Source organism: Mirounga angustirostris, unplaced genomic scaffold (assembly GCF_029215605.1).
Source record: "Mirounga angustirostris isolate CCGP_5_RB_7025 unplaced genomic scaffold, mMirAng1.0.hap1 SCAF_9, whole genome shotgun sequence".
Classification (NCBI taxonomy): Eukaryota; Metazoa; Chordata; class Mammalia; order Carnivora; family Phocidae; genus Mirounga; species Mirounga angustirostris.
The window spans coordinates 72,895,964-72,917,943 of NW_026991717.1; the positions used below are offsets into that span (position 1 = coordinate 72,895,964).

At 51.2% G+C, this 21,980-nt stretch overlaps 1 protein-coding gene across 4 annotated transcripts; it reads right to left on the reverse strand.

The window, feature by feature from the left end:
- Positions 1-7,330: 7,330 nt before the first annotated feature.
- AJUBA (ajuba LIM protein) lies at positions 7,331-18,419 on the reverse strand. Of its 4 annotated transcripts, none has more exons than XM_064570818.1 (8): positions 17,002-18,404; positions 14,139-14,240; positions 12,404-12,471; positions 12,207-12,269; positions 11,123-11,253; positions 10,983-11,034; positions 10,177-10,245; positions 7,331-9,785 (listed from the first exon to the last, which is right to left on the reverse strand). In XM_064570818.1, the coding sequence occupies exons 1-8, from the start codon at positions 18,035-18,037 to the stop codon at positions 9,675-9,677; spliced, it is 1,632 nt and encodes a 543-aa protein (XP_064426888.1). In that variant the 5' UTR covers positions 18,038-18,404; the 3' UTR covers positions 7,331-9,674. The 4 variants fall into 4 exon arrangements, with proteins under 4 accessions (XP_064426888.1, XP_045756492.1, XP_054369619.1 ...); XM_045900536.3 differs by having other exon boundaries at positions 7,331-9,697; positions 17,002-18,390; XM_054513644.2 differs by lacking the exon at positions 17,002-18,404 and adding an exon at positions 16,231-16,352 and having other exon boundaries at positions 7,331-9,697.
- Between the last annotated feature and the right edge of the window lie 3,561 nt (positions 18,420-21,980).

A 21,980-nucleotide genomic window follows, 5' to 3' on the forward strand; every position in this document is an offset into this window, starting at 1 on the left:
TTGACACTTACTGAGCACGTACTAAGTGCCTTAAGAGACACAAACATAAATATGACCCAGTCCCTACCCTGAGGAAGTTCATAATCCAGTTGAGATGATTAAGACATGCACACGTGAAAAGCAAATAGTTCAAGGCAGCAAAAATGTGTCAAAAGAGCAGTTTAGATTATAAATACTTGAGAAACTTGGGCTCCTGGGTGGCTCAGTTGGTTAAGCATCTGCCTTTGGCTCAGGTCATGACCCCAGGGTCCCGGGATCCAGTCCCAGACTCTTTGCTCGGTGGGGAGCCTGCTTCTCCCTCTGCCTGCGGCTCCCCCTGCTTGTGTACTCTCTCTCTCTCTTTCTCTGACAAATAAAATCTTCTAAATACATACATACATACATACATACATACATACTTGAGAAACTTAAACTAAGGTAGAGAACCCTTTCTGAAGGAATGGATAGGAAAGACTATGAAATCAATCTTATCTTAACTGGGCCTAAAAGGAGAGAAAATTTGGATCATTTAGAAATGGAGGAAACATCCCAGCAAGCAGAGGCAGGGACAGGGAGTCCAAGCTGCCTCTTGGGTTCAAGAGGAGATAGGACTGGCTGAAGGGAAGGGGACTATATAGGCCAGTTCTACCTAACACTAGAACACTGAACCTATAGACCTTCTTGGCAATAAAAACTGCAGAAAAGTACTGAAAAAAGATCTTACAATCACACACCATCTGGTGTCCTGGAGCAAGTAAGATTTGCCAGAGAAGCCCTAGAATTCATTCTCTTTCTCCCTCCCTCTCCCTCCTTCTCTCCTTTTTTTTCTCTCCCAGATTAAAAAACAAAAACAAAAAACATGCACAGAGGGGTACATGGCTGGTTCAAGTGGGAAGAGCGTGGGGTTCTTGATCTCAGGGTTGTGAGTTCGAGCCCCACGTTGGGTGTAGATTAGTAAAAAAAAATAAAAATGAATAACAACAAACACACACACAAAAACATTTTTATTAGGTATTTTGACACACAATATTTAATATGTACGATTCATTAAGTTTTAACCTTAACTATACACACTATCACCACAATCAAAATAGTGAACATAGGCATTATCCTCTAAATGTTTACTTGTGCCCCTTTGTAATTCTCTCGGGCCCCTCCCAACCACTGATCTGCTGTCACTATAGATTAGTTTGCACTCCCTAGAATTTCATATAAATGGAATCAAATAAAGATGTACTCTTTTTTTGTCTGGCTTCTTTCACTCAGCATAATTTTGCAATTCATACACGTTGTTACTAGTATCAATAATCCATTTTTTTAGTTAATGTCTTTTTTTTTTTTTTTAAAGATTTGTTTATTTACTTGAGAGAGTGAGAATGAGAGAGAGAGAGTACATGACGGGGGGAGAGTTAGAGGGAGAAGCAGGCTCCCCACTGAGCAGGGAGCCCAATGCGGGACTCGATCCCGGGACTCGATCCCGGGACTTGATCCCGGGACTCCAGGATCATGACCTGAGCCGAAGGCAGTCGCTTAACCAACTGAGCCACCCAGGCGCCCCTTTTAGTTCATGTCTTTTTTACTGCTGAGAAGTAGTACAGAATCCTCTTTAAAACTTTCATTTGTTTGGGTTTGTAGTTAAGGGGGTGTTTCCTTCATAACCCTAGGTTACCTATCTCGGTGCTTGGCATACGGAGGCACTTATTTGTTGCAGGAGTGAATTTTGGCCACCCCCACAATGCTAATTCTTTATATAGTTTTGTTTGTTCAGTGGAATGCTTGACCTTTATAGGCCTGTCTCTTCATCAGTGTTGTTCATCTCACATTCTGCTATGCCATATGCAAAATACAATCACTCACGTCTTAAATGTTCTTTAATGATAAAGCCAAGAACATGCCCAAAAGTATTCCTGAGCTAGATTCCTGCAGGGAGTTGTGGGGGAGGGTGTAGAAAGATAAATTAGGCATAACTCCTGCCCACAATCTAGCTCTACTTTCTTGAAGACATTGCTCTTGACCAAGTATTCAAAAAACATTAACGTGTATGTTTTTAACTTGATGATAAATGTAAATGGGAGCCTGAGAAAAAGTTTACTTAACCTTTCAGACTTGGACATTCCTTTGCTGCATTGTTTGGAATTACAGAGAAGAATGGAGATTTGCTGAGAGCACCTGGAAGGACTCTGCCTCCCACACTCTAGCTGGGGAAACAAAATGGTGCCACAAAGAAATTTCAGATGAGTATTTAGTACATATTCTATTTATCAAACTAATGGAAAGTTTCAAGTAGAATATGGTCTCACATGGAAAATTTAGGCTTAAATAACCAGTTTCAAAGCCAGGATGTTAAAATAGCAGGTGGACTGTGGAACCACACTTAACCAAGGGATCGTTTAGAAAATTTAAAAAAGAAAAGAAAAAAGCCATACCACTTTGAAAGTATCCGAAGACAAGTAGCAAGAATATATTTGCATTATGGATCCAGAAACTAGTTTCAGGAATGAAATTTACAGGCAGTCCCGAGGTTTTAGAATTATTTTCACGGGTGTTCACTGGAAAATGAAGGTATTCAGAGACACAACTACTGATGATTAAGCTAGGAAATTCCATGCCCATTGTAAGTACATGATTTAAGGAGGAAACAAGTGGATAAAGAAAATATGTAATCAACCTATGACATCAAATGAAAATTTTAGAACAAATGTTCATAATGTGCCATTTTTCAATTGCTTAACCATTCCAAGGGGATTTCAAACCAAGCCCCCTCGTAGCTTCAAGGGTTGCCTGTCTCTTCATGGAAACTTTTGTTATACAAACTGAAATGAGCCTGGTTTTACTTTGAGACACCACTGTGAACTAGTATATAAATAAGGCCTGATAGGACATTTTGGATCTCAAAGAGAAGCTGAGAAATTTGGCTCAAAAAATGGGACAGATTGAAACAATTTTTACCAAAGGAATATGAGACAGTAAAGGAAATTGATTCAGAAGAAGAAGACTAGTATCATTTTGAAAAGTTAGACATGAGGCACAATGTGTGCAGTTCTTGTTATAAGGATTGAGTGTGTTGTTGTAATGAGAAAACATGTGCCAGGCTGATAAAAGTATTTCCCTGGATTTTAAACTGATGATGACACTATCTTATATTGAGTTGCATATGAAAGAGATTTCCTCCTTTAAAAACTGTATCAGGGGGCACCTGGGTGGCTCAGTTGGTTAAGCGTCTGCCTTCGGCTTAGGTCATGATCCTGGAGTCCCTGGATCGAGTCCCGCATCAGGCTCCCTGCTCGGCAGGGAGTCTGCTTCTCCCTCTGCTCTCCCCCTCTCATGCTCTCTATCACTGTCTCTCTCAATAAATAAATAAAAATCTTTAAAAAAATTAAAATAAAATAAAATAAAATAAAAACTGTATCAGAACCAGTGGGAGAAACAGACCAACCAAAGGGCATTTGGAGTTTCATGCTTGGGAAGAACATACATTATAAATTTTGAAATGCCTCTTAAGATTAAGGTGTTATGGCAAATTAATTAATTAATTAATTAATTAAAAAAAAGCAAAACCTTGAGGAAGTTAGCGATTTAGTATACTTTCTAAATTCCATTTACCAAGGAAAAAATTTTGCTAAACTAATTTACAGTATGCAAGTATGCAACCATGGCAGCTAAGTAGATTAAGTATTACATCTGGATTTCCCATGACTAGGTAGCCTTATAAAAAATGCAGGCATAGGGGGTGCCTGGGTGGCTCCAGTCAATTAAGCATCTGACTCTTGATTTCAACTCAGGTCATGATCTCAGGGTCATGAGATCGAGCCCTGAGTGGGGCTCCACACTCAGCGGGGAGTCGGCTTGAGATTCTCCCTCTCCCTCTGCCCCTCCCACTAGTCACGCTCTCTCTCGCTCTCTCAAATAAATAAATAAATCTTAAAACAACAACAACAACAAAAAACCCAGCCATAGTTAATTCTGGAATGGATGCTTTTCTTGGGCAGCATTTCAAAACTAATTTATTAATACCTTCAAATGATTACTAATGGGAGGCTCTATGGATGGGGAGCCCATCAGGATCATCCAAATCATCAAAAGTCTACAGAAACCAGGCAGGTAAGCGGTGTGTGAAGCACACAGGGTGGTAGGGACTATGACAAATGAAAGGAGACCATACACCCAATAAAGGAGCAGCAGCCATCGCTTGGTTCCAAATACTTGCTGTCTTGTGAGACTGGAAGGGGGGTGTGTGTGACAGATCTTCTGATTATTCAAAAAACCTTAGAAATCCCACTCTTCATATACAATATCCAGATTTTTATGTGAAATCTCCTGAATTGTAAATATTGGCAACCAGTTATTTTATTTGCAACGGCTTATTATTACTACAGAGGCAGGACACGTGCATTGTATAAAAATAGAAAATGTAGGCCAACAATAATAAAACATACTCTCCCACTCAGAGATCACCACTGTTAACACCTTAATGCATATCCTTTCAGTTCTTTTTTATTCCATACATATATAGACACTTTGGAAACAAAACACAAGTCCCCTGTACTGGTTTCGTAACTGGCATTTTGTTAATGATTTTGACCTTTCCATCTCAGTAAACTTTCACCTCATCTAATTCCTTGTCCATATAAAAAAATTTTCCAGTTGACTCCAAATATCTTTTTTTCCTTTTTAAGTTTTTATTTATTTATTTATTTATTTATTTATTTATTTGACAGAGAGAGACAGAGCACAAGCGGGGGGAGCAGAAGGCAGAGGGAGAGGGAGAAGCAGACTCCCCGCTGAGCAGGGAGCCTGATACGGGGCTTGATCCCGGGACCCCGGGATCATGACCTGAGCCGAAGGCAGACGCTTAACCGACTGAGCCACCCAGGCGCCCCTCCAAATATCTTTCATAGCAATTTGCTTAAACCAATAGGGAATCCAGGACCACACATTGTATCATTATTAGATAGCTTAAGTCTCTCTAATCTAGCAGTTTTGAATTTTTTGAAGATCATACTGACTTGGAAACAAACTGAGGATTGCTGGAGGAAGGTGGGTGGGGGCATGGGGTAACGATGATGGGCATTAAGGAGGGCACTTGATGTGATGAGCACTGGGTGTTATATGCAACTGATGAATTACTGAACTCTACCCCTGAAACTAATGGTGTACTATATGTTGCCTAATTGAATTTAAGTTTAAAAAAAAAAAAAAGGAAGAAAAAAAAATCATACTGACTTGCTGAAGAGAGTTAGCCAGTTGTCCTGCAGAACGCCTCCCTTCCTAAGTTTGTCTAGTTGCTTCCTCTTAGCGTCTTTTACTTTCTCTGTTCCTGGCATGGCGTGTAAACTGTAAGCTCTATCTAACACCTCGGGGGGCGGTGGGGGGCGGCGGGGTGGAGCTAGACTATACACTAGGTTGGGTTCTGTTTGCCTCACACCAGAACTGGTCGACTGGTTAGTGACACCAAGACCCATTGCAGGAAAGGGTGATGCCAAGACCATGTGCTGAGAGGCTACTTGACAATGTCCAGTTGTCCACCAACCGTTTCACTTATCGTTTTAACTCCAATAATCTTTGCCAGGATCAGTCAGGTATTCAAGTTCACAAAATGCTGTTCTTCCAATTCTGTCATTCTTTCTACATTTGTTAGCTGGCCTTTCCCCCCTCCTCAATGAGGGTTCAAATTAATATTATGAAAAATAACTCCCAGCGGGCCAAAGAATGCATTTGGGGGCAGGATTTGTCTATGGGCCGCCACCTTCTGATCCACAGTGTAAGTCCAACAAAGTCTCCCCCTTGTCATCTGTCCCCTGCAGCATTAGGTCTTTTGTTTGTGATACTCAATTACTTTGCACTTGGTGACATGTTGCTTGTAATCTTCTCAGACACTTGATGTGTGTATTTGTCTCCCTGGCTAGACGGTGACCTCCTCAAGGGCAGGGACTCTCCTGCAGCGTCTTTCCTTTGCTTCTCCTAACGTGCTTTTATTGTCTCCTGGATTCCCTGGCTTTCCCACTAAAACTTTCCCTAGTTATTTATCATAATGAAGGGTTGATCTAATTTACAGTTTACTTGTGCTGTGGGAGTCCCTGTGATGAGGATGAGGGCTGGAGTGGGAGGGAAGAGGGGAAAGAAGCTCTCTATTAGTCCTCAAAAGCAGGAAAGTCATTTTCCAGCTGCATGACCTTGGGTAAGTGCCCTTATCACTGTTTCTGTTTCTTCATTTGGTAAAATGAGGTCACTGGGTTCTCTCTAAAGTCACACCCCACTCGGCTCTAAGCATACGAGTCGAACCTGCACCTTTTGGATGTTCCTCCTAAGCCATGTCTCCCTGCTTGTATAGCTCCCTGGCTCCCTTTCACATGGGGCAGTGCTGTCCTTTCTAAGCCTAGGTGGACAGAATCTGCCTTGGACGACTCTTCAAACACCAGTTAGACTGCTCTAATCCATCCATCCCAATGACAGTTTGCTCTTGTTTCCAAGGTCAAGCCTCAGTCCTTCACAACCAGGGCCAAGTGTGGATATCCCGAGGGCTCTATACCAGTAATTGGCATGGCAGAGGCCGTCTTAGGTCTTCCTTGGCTGGGAGGGAGAATGAAGAGGACAGAGGTTGCCCTTGCCATGGAGTCCCCTCACATTAGGGCTCTGAATGACCCCAGGCCCACTCTGGGGTCTGGATCCTTCTAAACAACAAAATGCTTTTGCTCACTGGTTTTTCCAATCCTTTTGTCTCAGTTCTATCAGTCTCCTTTCTCTCTTGTTATCCCTTCTTTATAGGTACAATCTCAAGGACCTCCTCCAGCTGGCTTTACGTGCCTGAAAATAGCTTTCTCTACTTTCTTGACTGAGGACAGTCTCCAGCCTGATTACAAATGGAATCTTACCATCTCCCTGGCCTAGAGAGCTCCAGGTGGTGAAGGGGGAAACGGGTCTCTAAGGAGTGAGGCAGAGAGAGAACCACCACCAGCCTTATTCTTCACAAACCACATTCAGGCCTGTGGTGAACAGGGCTGACCAGAGCAAACAACCGAAGTCGGCCCCTATACCGTGATTCTCATCTAGAGACACAAAATGGATCTGTAAATCTTCCATTTCCCCCTCTCCCCATCTCAGGCCTAGTGGCTGCTGATGAAAATCAGGTGGTTAGTTGGCCAAACAAGGTCTACTTATTGCTGTATCCTTTGCAGTGCCCCAGGAATCTATCAGTTATAGATATGAAACAGAACGACTAAGGATGAGCAGTCTCCCAGCGAACAGGAAGAAGGCAAACTCTTGCAATGCAGGGCACACTTGGGAGACTGCCACGGTCTGCCTTCCCTGGGCCTGTCCTCATCAGATGTTAGAACTTGTTTTTCCTCGAGAAGGAAGGAGAAAGTAGCCTCAGTGTCAAGAAGTCTTGGGAAGCCCCAGGGCTGGCACAGATGAGCATAGACCCAGAAAGGAATCAGCCAGTCAGCAACAGATGGGAGGCTGAAATCAGAGTTAGAAACGAAGGGTCGGAGCGGACACGACCCCCAAGAGTCAAAGAAAGGATGGATGTAAAGTTATACGTGCTTGCCTGGATTTCCCAGTCCTGGAGCGGCCTGGTGAGAAAACTGCCCAGTCAGAGTCTTTGTATTCACTTATTTAATAATAATAATAATTCAGAAGAAGCAATCCAGCTGTAGACCAAGTTATCTAGTCTCAGAACATTTATCACTCCAAAAGTGCATCTCCTCCGGCAGTCAGTGGTATGAATGTGAGCTCTTCCTCTCAATCATACCCTCATGCACAGGCCTCTTCTCTGCGACCCCAGCGTGGCTGACACGGCCACCTTAGAATAACCCCTAAATGCGGAATTTCTGTTCTCAGGAGTCACCATTTCCAGTATGAAACTCTTAGTGACAAAGAATGAAGACTAAGGATCAAAGATTATCAGATTAATTTGCCTAAAACCAACTCACCTAGAGACAATTAGTCTCAAATATTTATCAAATCTGCAGCATTTCAAAAGGATTTAGCAGAGTCACCCTTTCACTTTTTATTGCTCTTGTCTATGTAACCTTTAATTGTTAGCCAACTGAATATGCCACATGCTTTTTCATTTGTTTAGAATACATTGGCATTTTTAACAGCAGGAATGTAGAAGTTAGGCCAAAGCATCAAAATCATATGAGCTCCATTACGTTTTCCAAGGCATCTAATTTGTAAAGGGATATTAGATTAAGAAACACAAAAAATGATACACAAAATGTCTGTACCAATTAATTATATTTATTGCTAGGAACTTTAAACTTTTTTGAAAAATGTTGGAAAAGTAGATAACATAGGAAAAGATGTCCGTAAAAGTAGGAAACAATTTCATTTACAAAGTGCTGCAAATTTGATAAATTTATGTTGACAGTAACTCAGAAGTACTGTTGGAGGAATAGATATAAATCCTTAAAACACCCAAAACATAATAGAACACCTAAGTGAACACCTAAACGGTTCCCCAGATGGAACCGAGCTTTTGGCAAACTGGTCATTAAGTGATGTAAACTTTGGCAGCTCTCTCTGCCCATGGGTCCTGTCCCCGCGCTTTCAATAAAACCGTCCTTTCTGCACTGAAAAAAAAAAACCAGTGAAGTTGAAGGGTGTAAGTGTTCCATAATTGGCTTTAAGGGACCAATTTTAGCCAAACGGACTAGAGCCAGGTCAAAGCGTGTCACCCCTCTGGCTCCCCAGAACCTCAGGGCTTGGGAGTTGCAGTGGCTGGAATCCTGGATCCCTCTGCAGGGTGGCAGGTCTGGAGTGGGGGGCTCCTGTGAGGGGACGGGGATGACAGTGTCCTGAGAAGAAGGGAGTGAGAGAGCGAGTGTGCCTCTGCGTGTGTACGGTGGGCTAGAGGGCTCCGTGCGCCCGCACCTGGGCGCGTGGCCTAGCCTGAGGCCTCCTGCACCCCCAAAGGCCCACTCGTTACTTCCCCGAGCCGAGGAGAAGAGGAACCCAGGACAGGCACCCACCCGGCCTTCCCAGGCCCACGTGAGTCCCTGAGAGACATGCAACACAGGCAGCAGGTCCACCCGAGCTGCCCCCGCTTCCCAGCACAGGGGTGAGCGGCTCTCCTGGTCCTTAGAGAGAAGGTCACCAAGAAACAACTCATGAATAAGGTCCAGTCTCCACCTCTTCATCCAGATACAGAGATAAGATACTGTGGTAAGAACCTGCTGACCCCGTATCTGACCCACGTGAGGGGTGCAAAAGAGTGAGGAGTGTTCATAATGTCCTCTCTTCCTATAATCCAAAGCCAGAACATTGCCTGACCTGTGCATAAACGGATACTGGAGATACAGACTAAAATCAGACCTTTAGAAAGTCCTGGAACCTGCCTGCCCGAGTGTTGCTACAGCTCAGGCTGTGCACACGGGAAGCAAGCCAGTCACCCCACCGTGGCAAGCGGAAGGGTCCTTCTCCACAGTCCATCTGGAATGTCGTATCTTTGGGTCTCTGGCCCGTGGGGCCCTGCCCAGAGGACTCTTCTGCCTGACCTGGGAGCACGTTCCTGGCCTCAGCTGGCCTCAGAGGGGCCCTCTGGCCAGAGCAACTTGTCCGGGGTGGCGAAGGCAGCAGCGGGGACCGCAGTTCAGATATAGTTGGCAGGGGGCTGTCGGGCACTGAGCCGCTGCACGTGACAGCCGTGGCAGAGCAAGTGCCCATCCAGAGGGAAGCAGCAGCAGCCCTCCTCGTCACTCAGCTGCATCCGGCAGTCCTAGGGAGGAAGGACACCTAGTTGACCTCAGCCCGGGCACCTCGGACATGTCGGGAGTCTGCCCTGCTCCACACCAGCCTCCTAAGGACTGGAAGAAAGGGGGGGGGTTGGAAGCGATGGACTCCCGGAGGAGAAGCCCGAGAAAGTACCTCAGCGGGACAGCAGGTGGCGCTGCTACAGCAGAAATAATGAGCCGGCCTCCCATCTGCAGGGGTTACCAGGACTCCCCAGTTTAGTCTTGCCTCTGGGGAAGCCAGATGCAGAAAGGACTAAACCCCCCGGAGCAGAGAGCCTGGCTGGAGGATGGGAGGACGGGAGGACAGGAGAGCTACTGGGGACGGGGCGGAGCACCTTCCTGGTTTCCATGCCTCAGACCTCTCCTACAGACTCGGGCAGTCCAGGGACACACACGCCCCTTCCCCCAGCCCCGTTCCCCTGCTCCAGATTCTCCTCCAGGAGCCCTGGCTCCTAGCACTCACCTCACAGTGGTAGCACTCAAAGTGATAATCTCGGTCCATGGAAATCACCCTCACAATGTCCTCACAGCCCTGAAATGATGCAGACCCCATGGGATGAGCGTAGCATGACAACCCCGATTCTGCCCTCCCGCTACGGGCCCCTTCCCACCCCAGTGCGAAGATCACATGGAGGGTCTCCAGAGAGAGCGCTCTGCAATCGTCTGCAGCTTTGAGGTGGCCTCTGCAAGTCCCCCTAGAGCTTTCCCCTCCCCTTCCTTGGTGCTGCCTCCAGGAGGGCACGTCCTCTCACAGTTTTCCCTCCGTCCAGCAGCTCTGGCCTTACCCACCTCTCCGAGCTGTGCGGAGGGAAGAGGGGCAGGCAGCCCAAGTAAAGTAAGCTAGGCTGGGGACGAGGAGATCCAGTAGGGTCTGGCTCCTCACTGGCTTTTGGATTCTCTCCCTAGGCAAACGTGTAGCACACATAGCATAAATCATTGCCGACATCTTCCTACCAGCCCTGAGGATTCTTCCCACCTTTTTCTAGCCCCTACATCTGGGATCTGGTGACCCTGACCTCAAAGAAAGGAAGTCTCCTCCTCTGGACTGGGAGAGACGGGATGAAGCCTGGGCCCAGTGAGGCTGTCAGACATGTCCAGGCCCGGATGTTAGGGTCAGGGTGGTGACCCTGAGAGCAGAGTCACACGGGAATCTTCAGAGTACATTCCTCAGCACCACCGCCTCCCGCGGGAAGCCGGGCCGTATGTCCCCATCCCCTTCCCAGGGGCAGTGGCACTGGCTGCCCCACAGGAGAACCCAGACATACTGACCTCCGAGGGGAGGATGGGTTGGCCGCAGGCCGCACACTTAGGAGCATAATTTCTGAAAAAGAGAGGGCCGAGAGAGAGGAGCTGAGATTGGGGAACCCCCGAGGCCAGTTCCACACCACATCCCAGGGGGGCAGACTCACTTGTGGTAGTCAGTGACACAGTACACCTGGTTGGAGAAGTCCACTGTGAAGGGGATGCCATCTAGACACTTGTTGCAAACGATGCATCGGAAGCAGCCTGGGTGATAGGACTTCCCCATGGCCTGCAGGATCTGGCTCACGGGGTGGGAGGAGAATCGATCAGTCTCCCTCTGGTCTCGGTTCTCCAGCTACCCATGGTGCTCCCCACTGCCCCCCAACCTCATCCAACTCCCTGCCCTCCTCCCAGAACAATGCGATGTAATCTGAGGGGCCTAGGACTCTTAAAACAGAGGCAGGGGGAGCGCCTGGGTGGCTCAGTCATTAAGCGGCTGCCTTCGGCTCAGGTCAGGATCCCAGGACCCATGATCGAGCCCCGCAACGGGCTCCCTGCTCAGCGAGAAGCCTGCTTCTCCCACTCCCCCTGCTTGTGTTCCTGCTCTCGCTATCTCTCTCTCTGTCAAATAAATAAATAAAATCTTAAACAAACAAACAAACAAACAAAAAATAGGCAGAAACCTTGAAAACGGTCATAGAGAGCAGCCAGGCCAGTGGTTCGAGCCCCAGGCTGCATATTAGGATCACCGGGGGAGCTTGTAAAACCCATCAATGCCTGGGCCTCACCCCAGAAGTTTTCATCACAATCTCTGATGACGACCCAGGCACTGGTCATATTCTTTACTTCTTCCCAGGTGATCTGCTAGGGTTGAGGACCGATCTAATCCTATTCCTCCTTCATATGGAAAAAAAAAACCCAACAACAACCCTGAGTTCTAACCGAGCCCAACCAGTAGCAGGAAGGGGATTAAGACCCAGGACTCCGCACTCCTAGCTTGGCTGTGCGTGCAGAATGAGGCAGGGACCAGATCACACAGGCTTGGGGATGGCAGGATTGGGGGTCCAGACTTGACCCCACCGGCAGAGGGAAGCCACTGTAAACAGTTGCTCTGGGGAAGAATGAGAGGAAAGCGACTCATGCAGTGATAGGGTTCCTCCCTCCACCTTTCCTTAGTACCCACTTAGACCCTGGTTCTACCCATCAGCTCCACCAGCCTCAGAGAGTCTCAGCTGACGACACTTTGCTTACCTTCTCCAAAATCAAGTGACCACAGACACAGCATTTCTCAGCTGCCTCCTGAAACCCTGAAAACTAGGGACAAAGAAAAGACCAAGGGAGGATATTACAAGTAGAGAACGACCTGATGGGTGGAACCCCAGTGAGCCGCCAAGAAGGGGGGGTCCCAGCATGGGAGCCATTCCAGGCCCGGGGGACCCCTCACTCACCAGATAATCTTCCTCACAGTACACGGAACCATTGACGCTGTAGAAAGCCTTGCAGCGCAAAGTTCGCCCTAGAAGCAGCAGACAAGGGACTGGAGCCATCCCAGGGTCCGTGTACAGGGCGTCCCCGCCCCAGGGTCACTGCTCTCCAATGTCGCATGACGTATTTAAACCTGGACTTCAGTGCCCGTGCTCCTCACTGCTGTGTGTCCTCCCTCTCTACACAAAAATCCCATCTGGCGCAATTCCAATTTACTTTGGTCTCATTCCTGCCAACTTCCCCTCTCCTCTGCTCGCTGCTCCTCCAGTTCCTGCCTCAACAGTTTTCTAGGATCCCGCCCTCCCTCGATGAGTGCCTTCCTATCCAGTGCATGCGGAGCCACCAGGGAGAGCAAAGCCAACCCCAGGCTGGGGTGCAAGGTGAAGGAGCTCTGAACAAGGTGCCATCCAATGCCCAGGGTGGGGGTCGCTCTGTTGCAGGCCTTGCCCTCTGGGACCTTCCAACCGAAGGGCCTCTGCCTATGCACAGCCATCCTGCTCTCCTAGCCCTGTCTGTCTTCTTCCAGGGACAGGCTCAGTAGAGGTCAGGAAATATTGGCATTACTGTTGGGGACAAAGTGCTTTGCTTGGGAGCAAAGTCATTTCCCTTCCCCCCTGCACTAGACTGCTCCCCCAAGCTTAGAGGAACCCAGAGAATCCAGGATCTTCTGTGAGCAGACAAGGCATGTGACCAACACTTAGGAACTGCTCCAGGGTGTCTAAATTGTCAGGGAGAGGGGAGGAGTGAGACCCAGGGTGGAGAACAGGCAAGTGTGCCACCTCCTCTGCCCTCTTCTGATCAAAATCTCTTCTACCTCTGCCCAATGGTTTGGAAAAGCTGACTTAGAAACTCATGAGACACAGCGCGGGTACAGAGAGGGAAAGAGGCACACCCAGAAGAGGCCCTATACACAGGACAGACAGATGGAGGAACCTAAGAGAACCAGGCAGAGGTGGGGGGCGGCAGGGGGCGGGGGTGCTAGTGGTGGCTGGAGTAGGGGAGAGAAAAGCTGAGTGCTGGAGTCAGACAGGCAGAGATAGGAGATTAAAGGTTTAGCAAAGGAATCAAGAGTGGGCAAGCAGTGGGGAGGGGTAATGAGGGAGGTGAGGGAAGGGCTGGGGAGTTGAAGCTGCTGGGAGCACCCCCCCCCAGGCGGGCCTCCTGAGCTAACAGTGGCGGGCATTCCTGGAGCGTGATGTCATCAGCTTGGCATGGCCCTGTGGCCTGCACTCCAGCGAGGTGGCTGAACTCTGACCAGCCAAGAGAAAACCCCCTCTCTCCGCCCCCCAGGGCTCCCCACTCCCCCAGCCCACCCCCACCCTTCCCACATTCCAGTCTTTCACTGTCGCCCCAGGCAACTCAGACTGCCCAGGACCAAACCCCACCAAGGAGAGGCCGAGGAGGCCGGGCTGGAGTCCAGGCTGGGCAAGCAAGGAGGCAGAAGAAAGAGGGAGGAACAGAGGGGAGGAAAAGAGGCTGAGTGGAGGAAGGGAGGGCTGACCCCAGAAAGCAGACCCACCATGGGGGCTGGAGAGGCAGAGGAGGGCAGGTGGGGCAGTAGTGGGCAACCAGACACATGGGGGCGGGACCCGAAGAGGCGCAAGCTCTGCTTTCCCGGGGCCCTTGAGAGTGTGTATGCGTGTGGGGCGTGCCTGAGGCCTCAGCCTGCCAGTGCACAAGGCCTAGGGGTCCACTCACCACAGGAGCAGCAGACAAAGCACTGGGTGTGGTAGAGGCTGTCCAGGGCCTGGCAGGCGTTGCTCTGCCCATAGATGCCTTTGTTGCACTTAATACAGGTGCCTGAGGGGAGAGAAGAGGTTGTCAGCATCACACCCGACACCCCCAGCTCAAAACCAGGGATTCAGGATCCTTCCTGACTGCTCTTTCCTAATTGTTCCAGAGGACCACCAGTCCCAGACTTCCTTTGATGGGCTCCCTCCTGGGAAGAGAGGAGAATGAGAAACGGAATGCAGCAAGGTCTTGGCTGAGCAGACCCATCCCTGTTTACTGATTAATCAACAGATATTTTCTGAGCATCTATTTTGTGCCTGGCAAAAATATGGTGCCTGATACTGTGGAAAACTGGGAGAGAGTCAAAAATAGGGTCCTTGACCTGCAAATGTGCAGATTCTGTCAGGGAGAAAAGACTAACAGGCAAGGGTATGACCCCCGTTGCACTGTGTGGGACAAAGAGTCAGAGATGCCAGTCCATAATGGCCCAGCAGTGGCCTCCTAGAGGCCTAGAAAGCCTCTCTGGGACCTCAGTTTCCCCATCTGTAAAACGAGTTGCTATATGGCTACAGAATGACTTTTTACTGCTCCACACCTCTAGGTTTCCAAGGATGGAAAGAAGGATATGGCTCAGCAGAGGGCCCTATGCAGAGGGGACCATGTGAGCATGACTCCTGTGGGGAGGTGGCTGCTAAGAATGTAGGGTGTGTTCCAGGCACTGGAGGTTGCACAGGAAGGTGGGGGAAGGGTGACAGAATCCCTAATGTCTCCCTGAAATCTATCACGGGAAGGATAGAGCTGAACTGCTCTTCTCTGACACCCCCCCTCCTAAAATACATACACCTGGCTCTGGCACCCACCTTTCCTGGGTGTGTTCTTCCCTCCCTCCACTCCCCAATTCCAGGCTCATGAGTGAGGGCTAGGGCCTGTCTTTGGGGAGCAGATCCCAACGGGCCCGCCTCACCCCGCCCCACCTCTCCCCCTCGGCACATTGCCATACTCCTTGCCTGTTGGGGCCCATCCCAGTCTTTGCCCAGGGGCTTGGGAGCCCGTGCAGCAGCTGCAGCGACTGATGGGCCCAGGCCTGTCCTGCTCCCACCCTCTGGCAGCTGGCAAGGCTGGAGCCAAGGAAGAGGGCCCCTACCCAGGGGCCAGAGTAGGAGGGTACAGTCAGGCTGGGAATTCTGTCAGAGGAGGCAACCTGACTCTCAGGGAGAAAAAACCTCTACCTCTGGGGTCAAAATGCCCATAAGACTGAGCCAAGATTGCCATGCCAGGGGGGCCCATCAGAGCATTTCTTTGGGAAGCCTTGGACATTATGGGAAGACAGGTGCAAACTGCTCAGACATGTCCACCTAGCCTCCTCTAACCCAGCATATCCACACCTAGGTTCTTCCTGCCATTTTATTGCACTCTGTCCAAGCTCCTTTCTTCCTTTTCACTCTGATGGCTTGGCCAAAGAGACTTCTTTGCCCTTAACCGCCACTTCTCATGGGCCCCAAAAGGAAACTGCTAAAAGGACTTGGTCACTTAGTCTCCCTTGACCAAAGCGTCATCTACTCTAGGTTTTCCTCTCTTAGGATGGGAGGATTGGGGTTGAACGGGGCAGGGAGGGCCCTGTTGGCCTGCAGCCCTGCTACCTCTCAACTTCCGCCTCAACCTGCCCTCCCTGGCTAGGTTCCTCTCCCTCTCCCCATTTCTAGCCATAGAGGTCTAGAGCATGGGGTCTAGGGCAGGAACATGGATGGTGGGAAAGGTGAGGAGAGGCCCAAGGCCTTCCATTTCTTTTCTTCCCACCGTATTAGCATTTCTTTATATAACGAAGTGGTGGCTGTGGGTCTTAGCTAAAAAGATCCTTCAAGATCCCAATATCCCCCGGTAGCTGAGACATATAATCAATCAATACTCCTTAAAGGTAATCGCGTGCGGGAGAGAGCGAGCGACCAGGTTTCCCTAACGGCGGCAGAAAATAACGTGCCATTTCTAGCCTGAATTCTGAGCAGGTTGTGGCCCAAACTGAAGGCCAGGTTATTCCTGGCAGTTACACAGGGTCGTTAACCTGCTAGGGATGCTAGTGTCCAGGTGGTCACGGCTTCTGCCCTGACTTCCGGAGGATGGGGAAAGTAGAAGCGGACACCACCAGGTCTCCGCTTAAATGCCCACGCACGCAGCAAGCCAGCAGGACTGGGACGAGCCGGCGGCAGGGTCCCTGCTTTCCGTCCCAGAGCGCTTCACCCTCCCTCCCAGGCTCCATTTCCCCGACCGCGGCCACGGCTCCGCGCGTGTTAGCAAACAGCACCCCCCCACCACACACCCCGCCCCACCGCACCCCACCCTCCGCCCCGCGCCGCGCGGCCGGCCCCGCCCGCGGGCACCTGGAGTGCCCGGGCAGGAGCCGGCACGCACGCGGCCCGCCCGCCCCGCCCCCCACCCGCGCATTCCCCGAATTCCTGCGGGCGGAGCTTGGGCCCGGGTGGGGGCGCGGCGCGCAGAAGCCTGCAGGGGCACCGCCGCCAAGCGGGGGGGGCAGAATGGGGGGATGCTCTCACTCCCCACTTGGTCCCCTCCCGACGAGGCCTCCTACCACGAAAAACGGAGGCTCTAAAGCTTCAACTGGGACTCACGAGATAATCAGGGGGGTCGAGAGTAGCAGGAATAAAGAACCCCTGGTCCATTTGAGACCTGGTGGGAAGGGGAAATCCCTCTTTTCTCTTTTCTAGCTCCGCGTCTCCGCCTCCGACTTCCCGGCGCCGGCAATTTGGGCCGTCGGGGCAGTGGGGAACGAAAGCGGTGACGGGTCCCGTCCCGTCCCTAACCACTTCTCACTCACCGAAGTAGTCCTCTCTGGCCTCCGGCTCCCGCATCCGGGCCCGGGCAGCCTCTGGAACGAACGGACCCGGCGGCTCCTCGAGACCCGACGGCTCAATCCCCGAGGGTTCCCCGCGGGCGCCGGCTTCTCGCCCTCCCGTGCCCACCGTCAGGCGCAGCAACGCTGTTAGCTCATCCTGGTATCGGGCGCCCGCGGCGCAGTCCCCGTAGCCGGTCACTGAGTGTCGTCCGGGTTGCGCCCCGCGTCTTTCCAAGGGCCCTGCCGCTCCCACTCCGGCCCCGGCTAGAGCTCCGGGGCTGCCCAGGGCCGGGGGATAGGAGTGGCGGCTTTCCTGGCAGCCGAACCCCGCGGGCCGGTGAGCGCACAGTCGGTCCAGGGCAGCGTGGAGCTCCGGGTAGGCGGACGGCACCCCTCCAGGGGAATAGCCCGCTGGAGCTCCAGCCAGGGAAGGGCCAAACAGGCAGGGCCCGGCGGGCAGGGGGCTGCCGTGGCGCTGGTCGTAGCCCATGCTGATGCCGCTGGTACGATTGCTGCAGGGTCGGCTACCTCCGGCTCCGCCTGCCCCCGCCCCGTCCAGCAGCAGGCTGCCGCGGGGGCTGGACGGCTTGCTGGCGTCGCTGGCTGAGCTACTGGCGAAACTGGAGCGGGGGCTTAGGGCTGGGGCCGTGGTCTCCAGCCGAAAGTCGGGGGGCAATGACTGAGGTAGAGGCAAGGCCCGGGTGGGAGGCGGCCCCCCGGGAAAGGAGCCTTCGTAGCGCTGCGCCTCAAAGGAGCCGCGCGGGTTCCGCTCAGCGTCCAGGGGGCCCTGCTCTCGGGCTGGCTCCAACGGCTCATCCCCGGGTCCCCCAGTAGCTCCACGGGGCCCTGATTTCCTAGGAACCCCCAACCCACTCAGGCGCCCCTTGCCCGGCCCGGGGCTCCCATCAGACCCAGACCGGCTAGATTCACCCTTTCTGCGGCCGAACTTGGCGCTGCCGGAGTCCGAGAGCCTTAACTTCTCCAGCAGGCGACTGGCTTTCTCCCCTAACCGCTCCATGCCCTCGGGCCTGGGGCCTCCAGCCCCCTCCCCGCCCGGCACCCTGCAGCGTCTCGGCGGCCGCTTCTCTTTCCCAGCGGCCGGACTCCGGTTCCCCGGGGGCACGGGGTAGGCACAGGGGTTTAGCCGGCGGCCCGGATGCCCGGCGCCGGGAATCCCGCAGCATCCCCCAGCGAGAGGGGCTGCTTCCCCCCGCGCATCAGGGGTTAAGCGGAGCTAGAAGGGCCTACGGCCGCGGCTGTCCCGTCCGCAGGTCTGTCTGTTCACGCGTCCACTCGCCCGGCCGCCCCACTCTCCCCGGCCCCCGCCCCCCTCGCTCTCACACTCAGCACAGACCGAACTTCTCTCCCAAACTTTTGTCTGCCTGGCCGGATCTACTTTCCGGGAGGGGCGGAGCGCTGTGTGCGAGAGGAACGGGGGTGTCAGCGCAGGGATCTCTCGTACGCCGGCGGGGGTGGGTGCTGCTGATGCTAACTGTCCTGGACGTGGAGACCCGCCGACTGGAGGCGAGAGGCGGCTGAGGGGCAGTTTGGGCAGCTGCTACTACATCTCTCAGGAATTGGGACCGGGAAAAGTGGGGGAGGGGGGAGAGGAACTCTTTGTTTGCAGTTGGAATGCGCGGAGGGGCACGGTGGAATGTCGCGGTCCGGGAAGGGGTGACGCGAGGCATGTTCTGCGCAAACATCGTGACTTTGTTCCTACTGTGGGGACTGTGGGAGAGATGAAGAGAGACTGGCACAGAAGTAGTGAGCAGGGAGAGATCCATAAAGAGGGGGACAGGGAGAAAAAAAGGTAGATACATAAAGAGGTTCAGAGGCGCTAATGTGAAGAGCCCAGAAGGGCGAGGAAGGTCGCGTAGAGAGGTGGTGGAAGACAGGTAGCGAAAGAAAGGGGGAGCCGGAGCAAAGGGAGGGGATCGTGGGTGGTGCGCAGCCCGAAGGATGAGCAGACTAAGAAAAAGGCAAATTTGTGCAAGTCCAGACAGAATGAGAGCCCAACATATAAACTGCAATAAAAGGACACCACTTTTTGAACCCAAAGCTCTGCGAAGTAGGGAAGGAAGGAGCTTTGGTATCTATGCAAAAGAAACGAGGAGGAGGGTTGGGACTCATCTCTACCGTCCGGGTAGGACAGAAAGAGGACTAGAAGACACCCCCTGGTGTTGGGAAAAGAGATTTTTAGATTTTTAGCAACTATTTCAGGGGACTATAGGAATAGGAGGCCTGGTGTTAGGGCTAGCGAACGCCTCCCCCGTTGGTGGGCCCACAGGAGATTGTGATAAAGAGTTAAGTATTAAAGTATTAAAGAGGAAGAAAAGAAATGTCATTTAGACGGGCTAGCAAGTGAAAAAGATCAGGGTGGAAAAGGGAAAGAGGAGACTTCTAGTGTTGGCCATACTGTAAACATGAAGAATAAGGAAAGAAGAAACGGTGGCTGAAGCTGAACATGCCTAATCAAATACCAGCGCAACTGATTTTGTCCTTAGCACATCAGGGACAAGAGGTAGAGGAGGTGGGGCGCCTGGGTGGCTCAGTTGTTTAAGCGACTGCCTTCGGCTCAGGTCATGATCCTGGAGTCCCGGAATCGAGTCCCACATCGGGCTCCCTGCTCAGCAGGGAGTCTGGTTCTCCCTCTCCCGCTCCCCCCTCTTGTGCTCTCTCTCTCTCTCAAAATAAGAATAAATAAAATCTTTAAAAAAAAAAAGAGGTAGAGGAGGTAAAATGGGGAAGGAAAATGATTCCTTTGTATTTGATAGTAAATGAGTATGAAAATTTTATGCAAACAAATCATGCATATTATTTTCATTTCAACATTTGAACACCTTTCATAATCTTAGTGTAGCCTTAGGGAATGGGAAGCAAAGGAGGTTAATATCTTTGGGGAAATTAATTTGGCACAAACTATTTGGCTTCTTTGTCCTAGCTGCATTGTCTCCCTGACCTCATCTCTCTGGGGAATCAGCCTGTTTCCCTGTCAGGCCTACAGCTTTTCTCTGATCCAGAGGAGGGTTCACTATCAGACTAGAAGCAGGGAGCACTGAAAGCATTAGTAACAGAGGGGAGCTATCAGGTTGCCTTCAGAACCTGCTGTGAGCGACATCTTCAGAATTAACCATAAGGCTCTCCCTCCTTTCCTGTCTCCAGATGGGAAAGGAGAACCTGGATTCTTCCTTCCAGCTACTTACAACCAAAATATCCACAGAGCCTCTTATATTTGTAAGCTTTCCCATGCTGGAGTGAGGATGGGAGAGTGAACCTTATGAGAAGTTGAGAAGCCTTTAAGGGAGGCCCATGTGGGAGTTGGTGGTGGCAGCAATGGGCACAGTTGAGACCAACGACCTGTATTTTCAGGGGATAACAAGAACCAGAGGCAAGTGAAGGGGCAAAGGGATGCAGTGAAGGCATGCTCCAGTAGTAACTGTTCCATAGTTTCATCTGGAGCCAGGAGCTCCACAGGCCCTGTTCGCCCTGTTCTCCCTCCTCAAGATTTGAATTATGAACTATGTACACAGATGGCTCCCAAATCCTTATCTCTAGCCCAGACACTTTTTTAAAGTAAGCTCTAGGAGCACCTGGATGGCTCAGTTAAGCGTCTGCCTTCGGCTCAGGTCATGATCCCAGGGTCCTGGGATCGAGCCCCGCATCAGGCTCCTTGCTCAGCAGGAAGCCTGCTTCTCCCTCTCCCTCTGCCCCTGCTTGTGTTCCCTCTCTCTCTGTGTCTCTCTCTGTCAAATAAATAAATAAATAAAATCTTAAAAAATAAATAAATAAAGCTCTATGCCCAACATGGGGCTTGAACTCATGACCCTGAGATCAAGAGTCACATGCTCCACTGACTGAGCCAGCCAGGCGCCCCTTAGCCCAGACTTTCTTGGACTTAAAAACTCAGCTGACTACTAGCATCTCCACTTGGTTGTCTCAAAGGCATACAAGGCTTTCAGTTGACTTCACCTTCCCTGCCTCCCGAAACTGGCTCCTCCAGTGTCCCCTGAGTAAATGGCGCCATTAACCACTTTGCTGCTTAAGCCAGAAACCTGAACATCAACCTTCTGTCCTCCTCCCTCCGCCTCAAGTCCAACCAAATCCCGTCAGCAAGGCCTGTCAATCACCAAGTCCTATCAGTCCGGCTTCTTAAATCACTTTCAAATTTGTCCTGTCACCATCGTTTTCTGTCCAGCTGTCTCTTCTTTCCTGGGCCACTGCAGAAGTACCCGCCCCCCCCCCCCGCCCCGGCCTGGCTTTCTCCCTGCCGTCCATCTCATACCGAGGGCAAGCGATTCTTCTCAAACACAAAACTGATGACCTCATTTCCCTGCTCACCGCCTTTGAACGATTTCTCACTGCCTTCAAACTAAAGTCTCTATTATTTAAGATACTTGACGAGGTCTCGGTGTCTCTCCAGCTTCTCTCCACACCATCCCTTCCTCAAACTGTTCTGCAGGAGGATGGCAACTCCTCTGTGCTGTCTCTTGCCTCTGGACTTTCATCCTTGCTATTCCCTTGTTTGGAACACTCCCGGCCTCCCCTTCCCTTCTGGTTAACGCCTCCCCATCTTTCAGGTACCAGTTTAAGCACCACTCTCTGAGAAGCCTTTCCAGACCACCAGAGTAGGTCAGCCACCCCTGCTGTCTGCTGCCGAGGCACCTTACAGCCCCCCATCATCACCCCCACGGCAGTTCAGTTCACTGTCGACTTAACTGCCTGGCTTCCTGATTAGATAACAGAACCTCTAATCAGCACCTCACCTGATCAACAGTGTACCCACAGCACCTAACACAGTACCTGACACCTAGTAAGTAGTTAGTATTTGTTGTATGACTGAACAGAAAGCCGTTTTTAATTGACAATCCATGCATCAGGCACAAAGTTTGTATGCAAGTGTGTGTGGGTGCATGTGCGTGAGTGTGTACACCCGTGCACGTGCGCGCGCGCACACACACACA